General features: G+C 48.8%; 1 protein-coding gene across 1 annotated transcript in view; it reads right to left on the reverse strand.

The window, feature by feature from the left end:
- The window catches only part of UNC45B (unc-45 myosin chaperone B), a 33,031-nt gene extending 31,237 nt beyond the window's left edge, over positions 1–1,794 (reverse strand). Inside the window, exons 1-3 of the mRNA XM_019981646.2 lie at positions 1,670–1,794; positions 854–1,021; positions 117–153 (exon numbers count right to left, since the gene is read on the reverse strand). Coding sequence (XP_019837205.2) covers positions 117–153; positions 854–1,021 — 205 coding nt within the window. The 5' untranslated portion in view covers positions 1,670–1,794. The remainder of the gene's footprint in view (positions 1–116; positions 154–853; positions 1,022–1,669) is intronic.
- Positions 1,795–8,389: the final 6,595 nt, after the last annotated feature.

Raw genomic sequence — 8,389 nt, forward strand, 5'->3', positions numbered from 1 at the left:
CTACAATGTCCAGGATGGCGTTTTATACAATCTGTGAGTGTCAAGAGCCTCTTAGACTAAACAGGGATGCTGAGGGGGAGAGAAGGAGGGCAAGATCAGAGCGAGGGGGGGCTCACCTCTTGAGGCATCAGAAGCCGCCTGAACATAGCTCTCCTGAGAAACAGGGAAGGAGGAAACTTGGTTAATGTGGGCCCAACACAGAGACAGCCAGAGAGGATCCCCGAGGTGAGGAGACAGGGCTTGCTGGCCACTGCCAATGTCAGAGGCCAGAGGTTCCTCGCTGAGCATGAAAAGTGGACAAGCATCAGGCACACTCAGGCTTGAACCTGGCTCTGTTGCTGACTGAGGAGGGCATGGCTACCCGCTCCACAGTTCTCGCCTGAAGAATTCCACGGACAGAGGAGCCTGGCGGGCTATCGTCCATGGGGTTGCAAAGAGCCAGACATGACTCAAGTGATTTAGCATGTACACACTGCTGCTAACTACCCAGAGCCCTTGGGGAAGCTATTGAGCCCTCCTCTTGAGTCTTGAGCTTCCTATCTGCAATATGGGCACAAGAGTATCAGCAACCTCGTGGTCTGTGGTTAAGATGCCGTGAAATAAGCTCTGAAAAGCCCCTGTCCTGATGCCAGTTCCCACGAGATGAGAACTGTCTCCGTGGATGACTTCTCCGTCTCCCAGAGGAGTGGGTCAGGCGATGGGTACCAGAAAGCAGGGAGAGGCGCCCTGCTCCAACCTGAGGGTTCCAGGAGACAGTGCTGGGAGGACAGGCATGACTGTCAGGAGAAGGGAGCTGCCCCCTCACCCGCATCCCAGTCCAGCCCTCAGCTCCCCACCCCTCTCTGTCCCAGACCATTTTCAGGCCACAGGCCGCCCGGTTCCGATAGAGTGTGGCCAGCAGGGCCTTATCCTTGGTCAGCTTCAGGGCCTGGCTGTAGCTTTTGGTGGCAGCCTTGTAGTCCTGGAGCTGGAAATGCTGATTCCCCTCCTCCTTCAGCTGCATCGCTTCCGCCTCGGCCATCTGTGGGGACAGGAAAGCTCCCTCCAGACCCGGGGCTGGGCTCCTGCTCTGAGGTCTGCAGCTCCAGGGTCCCCACCTACCAGGATGGAAGGGGACGATGCCCACCCCTTCAACCCCCGCCAATCCACTGCCCAGGAGGACATCACAGTGTCTGCTAAGAGTGGGGCCCAAGTTGAGAGGGGTCTCAGAGTCTCTGTTCCTAGGGAACTCTGATCAATATTATGTAACAACCTAAACAGGAAAAGAATTTGAAAAAAAAGGGGTTTCCCTGGGCAGTCTAGAGGCTAAGATTCCATGCTTCCAATGCAGGGGGCCTGGGTTCCATCCCTGGTCAGGCAGCTAGATCCCACTTGTTGCAAGTAAGACCTGGTGTGGCTAAATAAATAAAAATAAATAAATATTTTTTAAAAAAGAATAGCTATATGTATAACTGAATCACTTGGTACACCTGAAGCTAATGCAAAATTGTTAACTATACTCTGATTTTTTTTTCCCCAAAAGAAGAGTCCCTCTTCCTCCCTCCATCTCCCTCCCAGCAGGATGGGTAAAGCCACCACACCAAGGGCCTAAATTCTCATTGCAGGCCTTAAAATGCCTGGGTCCCCCCTTCCCCCTCCCCAGTCCGAGGAACAGTCCGGGCCAGCTCACTTTCTCTCAAGGACAATGTTCTCGGTCAGTCCTCCTGGGGTGCGGCTCCTCTGTGTGTGAACCCCCAGCTGGCCAGCGTCAGTCTGCCCCTCCCAGCCCCCACCCAGGAGACTTTATCACCCCAGCCAGTGGCTCCGGACCATATTTGGCCATAGGGGCAGGTGCCCCTGGCGTCTGTCACTGATACTCCGGGACCTCCCCCTCCTCAGACTGGACAGCCATTACCACGTGGAGGTTCCAATGAACCTCTGTCCCCACATCCCACTCAGGGCCAGTCCTAGGGGCACAGGTGCTCCTAACCCCCCAAAGAATGATAGAAAGATCCAGAGGGATGGGAGCCCCCCCAGCAGACCCCTGTTCCCTAGGCACGGCTCGGACACCCCTTCTCCACCTCCCTCCCAGATAAACAACCTCCTATCCCCTCCCCCTACCCCTGCTATTTTGGGAGCAGAGTGACAGCTGAGGGGCTGGCAGGCTTGGACACGCAGAGCAGCTGCCCAGGTCCCAGGCCAGCTGGAGACTTCCAGAAATGCCCTTCTGGAGGGAGAAGGGAAGAGAAGGAAAGGAGGAAGTTTCCTTCCGCTCTCCCCCTTGTCCTCAACTCCCTCGCCCCTTCCACCCGTTGAAAACGTCCTTGTTTTTCAGAAAGATCCATGGACTTGCTGTCTCACTTGAGTGGAAATGTGTGGTTTGTTCCACTCTGCACATCTTCTGTGGCTCTTCCCTGTTTGCACGGAGGGGCTGGATTTGGTCTCCCTTCCCCCGCCCCAGGCTAGGAGCTTCCTGAGGATGGGCTCTGTATGTCCCCCACCGGACTGAATCTTCTCCCGAAGATTCCCAGGCAGCCTGAGAATTCCCTGCGATCAAGGACTGTGCCCCCTAACTGACTGGGACTTGCTGAGTCTCCCTTATCAGAGTGGGGGGGTCTTCCTGGGATGAGAACTGTATATTCACTAAAAACTGAATCACTGTGTTGCACACCTGACACTTATACACTATTGTAAATCAACTATACCGTGATGTTGAAATTTTAATTAAATTAAAAATTCTTAATTAAAAAAAACAACAACAGTACATACTTGCCACCAGAGAGGGTCTCCCCTGGGACAGGGATTGTTTCTCCTTATTCAACTGAGACAAATTTATGAGGTTGTCTTGGATTTAGAATTCTCCCAGCTTTCTGTGTCTCTGAGACTGGGCGGTGAGTGCCCTCCCAGAGGACAAGTACAGCATCTCATGCCATTTGATTTTCCCTGGCACAGAGCCTGGAAGAATCAGTGTCCAATGCATGTTCTTAAATGAAGGAATGAATGAGTTTTTCATGCTGACGCTTTGCTTCACCTCGCTACCATTCTGACCCCCTCTCCCATATTGCTTCAAACTGACCTGACTGGAGCTGAGAAAAGACACTGAAGGGAAAAAGCGTAGGTGGGATCACTCACACTAGATTCTGCTCTTAGCTCTGTGACCTTGAAAACACAGCTCTGTGACCTTGGACAAGTCCTCCTGCCCTGCTGGACACAAAGTCCAGCCCTGATAAATGTTCGCTGGCTGAATAATTGAATGAATGGATGGATGGGTGAATTCCCTGCCCTCATGGTGTCACCAACCTTGAACCCCTTTGCAGACAGCTCTCTGTAGCAGTGACGTAATATGTTGAAGGATCCTGCCATTGGTGGAGATTGACTTCAAGTCCAGGGGACTGTGGATTCAAATCCTGATTCAGTAATTCATTCCACAAGCATTTCTTAAGCATTTGCTATCTGCCAGGATTCCCTTGTAGCTCAGTTGGTAAAGAATCTGCCTACAATGCCGGAGACACGGGTTCAATTCCTGGGTCGGGAAGATCCCCTTGAGAAGAAAATAGCAACCCACTCCAGTATTCTGGCCTGGAGAATCCCATGGACAGAGGAGCCTGGCAGGCTACAGTCCATGGGGTTGCAAGAGTTGGACACGACTGAGCGACTAAACCACTATCATGTGCCAGGAACTGTGAATGATTTACGGAAGCAGAAAACACTCCCAGGGGTAAGGATTTGTCTGTTTTGTTCACTCACACATTCCAAGTGTCTGCAACAGTGTGTAGTATGTAGCGGTTGTTGTCTTACTCGCTAAGTCACCTCTGATTCTTTTGAGATCCTACGGACTGCAGACCATAAGGCTCCTCTGTCCATGGGATTTCCTAGGCAGGAATAGTGGAGTGGGATGTACGAGGTGCTCAATAACATTTGTTGAATGAACGCATGAAAGAATTCCATGCATCTGTGATTTCTGACGAATACCGAACAGTTTTGAAACCTTACAATCAGGAAACATGACATTATTTCAGAGAAAGTTTCCCTGAGGAAATGATTAAATAAATTAACATATGTAGAGCTCCTAGAACAATGTCCGGCAGAGACCTTTGTTAAATGATTGAACGAATATTTAAGGCAAGACCTGAAGAATGAGGAACTATCAGGCTGCCATTAACAAAGTACCACTGATTGCACAATTGCACTCATCTCATATGCTAGTATGGAGAAGGCGATGGCACCCCACTCCAGTACTCTTGCCTGGAAAATCCCATGGACGGAGGAGCCTGGTGGGCTGCAGTCCATGGGGTCACTAGCAGTCGGACACAACTGAGCGACTTCACTTTCACTGTTCACTTTCATGCACTGGAGAAGGAAATGGCAACCCACTCCATTGTTCTTGCCTGGAGAATCCCAGGGACGGGGGAGCCTGGTGGGCTGCCGTCTATGGGGTCGCACAGAGTCGGACACAACTGAAGCGACTTAGCAGCAGCAGCAGCACATGCTAGTAAAGTAATGCCAAAATTCTCCAAGCCAGGCTTCAACAGTACATGAACCATGAACTTCCAGATGTTCAAGCTGGATTTAGTAAAGGCAGAGGAACCAGACAGCAAATTGCCAACATCTGCTGGGTCATTGAAAAAGCAAGAGAGTTCCAGAAAAATATCTACTTCTGCTTTATTGACTATGCCAAAGCCTTTGACTGTGTGGATCACAACAAACTATGGAAAATTCTGAAAGAGATGGGAATACCAGACCATTTGACCTGCCTCTTGAGAAACCTGTATGCAGGTCAGGAAGCAACAGTTAGAACTGGACATGGAACAACAGACTGGTTCCAATCGGGAAAGCAGTACGTCAAGGCTGTATATTGTCACCCTGCTTATTTAACTTATATGCAGAGTACATCATGAGAAACGCTGGGCTGGATGAAGCACAAGCTGGAATCAAGATTGCTGGGAGAAATATCAATAACTTCAGACATGCAGATGACACCACCCTTATGGCAGAAAGCAAAGAAGAACTAAGCTTCTTGATGAAAGTGAAAGAGGAGAATGAAAAAGTTGACTTAAAACTCAATATTCCAAAAACTAAGATCATGGCATCTGGTCCCATCACTTCAAATTGATGGGGAAACAATGGAAACAGTGGCTGACTTTATTTTGGGGGCTCCAAAATCACTGCAGATGGTAACTGCAACCATGAAATTAAAAGATGCTTGCTCTTTGGAAGAAAAGTTATGACCAACCTAGACAGCATATTAAAAAGCAGAGACATTACTTTGCCAACAAAGGTCTGTCTAGTCAAGGCTATGGTTTTTCCAGTAGTCATGTATAGATGTGAGATTTGGACTCTAAAGAAAGCTGAGCGCCGAAGAATTGATGCTTTTTAACTGTGGTGTTGGAAAAGATTCTTGAGAGTCTCTGGGACTGCAAGGAGATCAGACCAGTCCATCCTAAAGGAAATCAATCCTGAATAGTCTTTGGAAGGACTGATGCTGAAGCTGAAGCTCCAATACTTTGGCCACCTGATGGGAAGAACTGACTCATTAGAAAAGACCCTGATTCTGGGGAAGATTGAAGGCAAGAGGAGAAATGGGCAGCAGGGGATGAGATGGTTGGATGGCATCACCGACTCAACAGACAAGAGTTTGGGCAGGCTCTGGGAGTTAGTGATGGACAGGGAGGCCTGGCGTGCTGCAATCCATGGGTTCACAAAGAGTCGGACATGACTGAGCGACTGAACTGAACTGAACTAAACTGGGTGGCTTAAACAACAAAAACTTCTTTTCTCATAATTCTGGAGGCTAGAAGCCTAAGATCAAGGTGCCATCATGTGGGTTGGTTTCTGGTGAAACCTCACTTCTTGGGTTGTAGACAACCATCTTCTGCTTTGTATTCACACAGCCTCTTCTCTGTGTGAGAACAAAGAGAGAGACAAGGAGAGAGAGCGCGAGCTCTTGTGTGTCCTCCTCTTAAAAGGACATCAGTCCTATCAGATTAGGATGCCATCTTTATGACCTCACTTAACCTTTATTACTTCCTGTTGGACCATTAAGAAGGCTGAGCACCGAAGAATTGATGCTTTCAAACCATGGTGTTGGAGAAGACTCTTGAGTCCTTTGGGCAGTAAGGAGATCAAAGCAGTCAACTCTAAAGGAAATCAACCCTGAATTTTCATTGGAAGGACTGAAGCTGAAGCTGAAGCTCCAATACCTTGGCCATTTGATGGGAAGAGCTGACTCACTGGCAAAGACTGTGATGCTGGGAAAGACTGAAGGCAGATGGAGAAGGGGACAACAGAGGATGAGATGATTGGATGGCATCATTGACTCAATGGACATGCGTTTGAACAAGTTCTGGGAAAGAGTGAAGGACAGGGAGGCCTGGCACGCCGCAGTCCATGGAGTTGCAAAGAGTTGGACCGACTAAGCAACTGAACAACAATAGGGTCTGTCTCTAAGAGTCACACTGGTGGTTAGGGCTTCAATTTATGAATTGGAGGTATGTGTGCACAATTCAGTTCATACCAGTTCCAGAAAATTGCATGAGGGAACTAAGGCTGAGTGGACCATTAAAGGAGTCTGATTTTTCCCTGCCTGTAATGGGAGGCTTTGTAGGGTAACAAAGACAGAAAGCAATTGAGCAGAGTTTTGGTTTGAAACATCACCCTGGTTGCCATGTGAAGAGGAGGAAGCAGGGTAAAGACAGGTAGGCAAATGTAGAGACTGTAGGAACCAGTATTGCGGCCAAAATCTTGGCTCTGTGTGCACTGATGCTGAACAGCAATACACAGACAGAATTGTGGAGGAGAAGGGAAGAGCGACTACTAGTTTGTCAGGCAAAGGGGGAACACAGTACCAGTACACTAGCATTTCAAGTGCTGTGCCCCCCTGCCCTGGTGAGTGAAAAGTAAAAGTGAAAGTCGCTCGGTTGTGTCCGACTCTTTGGGACCCCATGGACTATACAGTTCATGGAATTGTCCAGGCCAGAATGGGTAGCCTTGCCCTTCTCCAGGGGATCATCTCAAACCAGGAATCGAACCCGGGTCTCCTGCATTGCAGGCCAATTCTGGTGAGTAGGGAGAGGTTATATAGTCATGCAGGAGGATGTGATAAGGATCAAGGCAATAACATGTTTCTTTTTCTTTTCCGGCTGTGATGGGTCTTCATTGCTGCGAGTGGGCTTTCTCTATTTGTGGCGAGCAGAGGCTACTCTTTGTTGCGGTACGAGAGCTTCTCATTTTGGTGGCTTCTACTCTTTGTTGCAGAGCACAGGTTCTAGAGCATGGGCTTCAGTCATTGTGGCACATGGGCTTAGCTGCTCCACAGCGTGTGGGGTCTTTCTGGATCAAGGATTGAACCCATATCCCCTGCATTGGCAGGCAGATTCTTCACCACTAGATCACCAGGGAAGTCCAGTAACAGTCTTTCCTTCTTTCCTCTGCAAAGTTGCAAAAGGATGGGGTTGCTGACAAGATTAGGGTGTGTGCAGGGTCTAAGGTGGTCTCCTAACCTTGAAGAGCTTCTCCGATCCCTTTAATCTTGACTCAGGTGGTTTCCTGGTTGCTCCTACCTTGATTAGCAACTGTTTGAATCTACTCTTTGGCACTCAGAGAAGGTTGTGGAAGGTGGAGTCTTGCCTACATGAAATGGGGGACAAAAAGGCCTCTGTGCCTGGGAGCCCCAAAGGGCCCTGCTTGGCGTCAGTGTGGCAGTGGAGATGGAGGGAACAGACTCTAGATAGGGTAATGAGGCAGGCCTGGCGGAGCTTGGGGCGCCCTGGATAGAGCGGAGGAAGAGAGAGAGGGACAGAAGGGGGAAGGAGGGAGACAGAGAGAAAGAGAAGCTGACCGAAGATCCTTGGTTTCCAGTAAGAGTTCTTCTGGTTCATCTCTGCTTCAGTGCCTCATCTGTAATATGGGGTGAAAAGAGTCATGAGGATTAAATGTAAAGCACTTAGAACAATGTAAACACTTAGAACATATGTCGAGCACTTAGAACAATGCCTGACACATTGCTATTATTGTTAGTATTTGTTGTTATTATTGTTAATAACAATATATATTGTTATTATTATTATAGCTGTACACTGTTGAAGACTGCAGGAATTTTTTGCTTCTATACTCACGTATTATTAATTGATTTCAGCCATTTAAAAAAGAATACTAGGACTTCCCTGGTGGTCCAGTGGTCAAGAATACGCCTGCCAATCACCTGGGATGATTCCACATGACTTAGAGCTACTAAGTCTAAGCGCGCGACTACTGAGCCTGCGCTCCGGAACCCATGAGCCACCACTAGAAAAGCCACCGCAAAGAGAGGTCTGCATAGGGCAATAGAGAGCAGCCTTCGCTGGCCTTAACTAAAGAAAGCCCGTGCGCACACCGATTACCCAGAGCAGCCAAAAATAAAAATTAATTAATT

Source organism: Bos indicus, chromosome 19, assembly GCF_029378745.1.
Source record: "Bos indicus isolate NIAB-ARS_2022 breed Sahiwal x Tharparkar chromosome 19, NIAB-ARS_B.indTharparkar_mat_pri_1.0, whole genome shotgun sequence".
Taxonomy (NCBI): Eukaryota; Metazoa; Chordata; class Mammalia; order Artiodactyla; family Bovidae; genus Bos; species Bos indicus.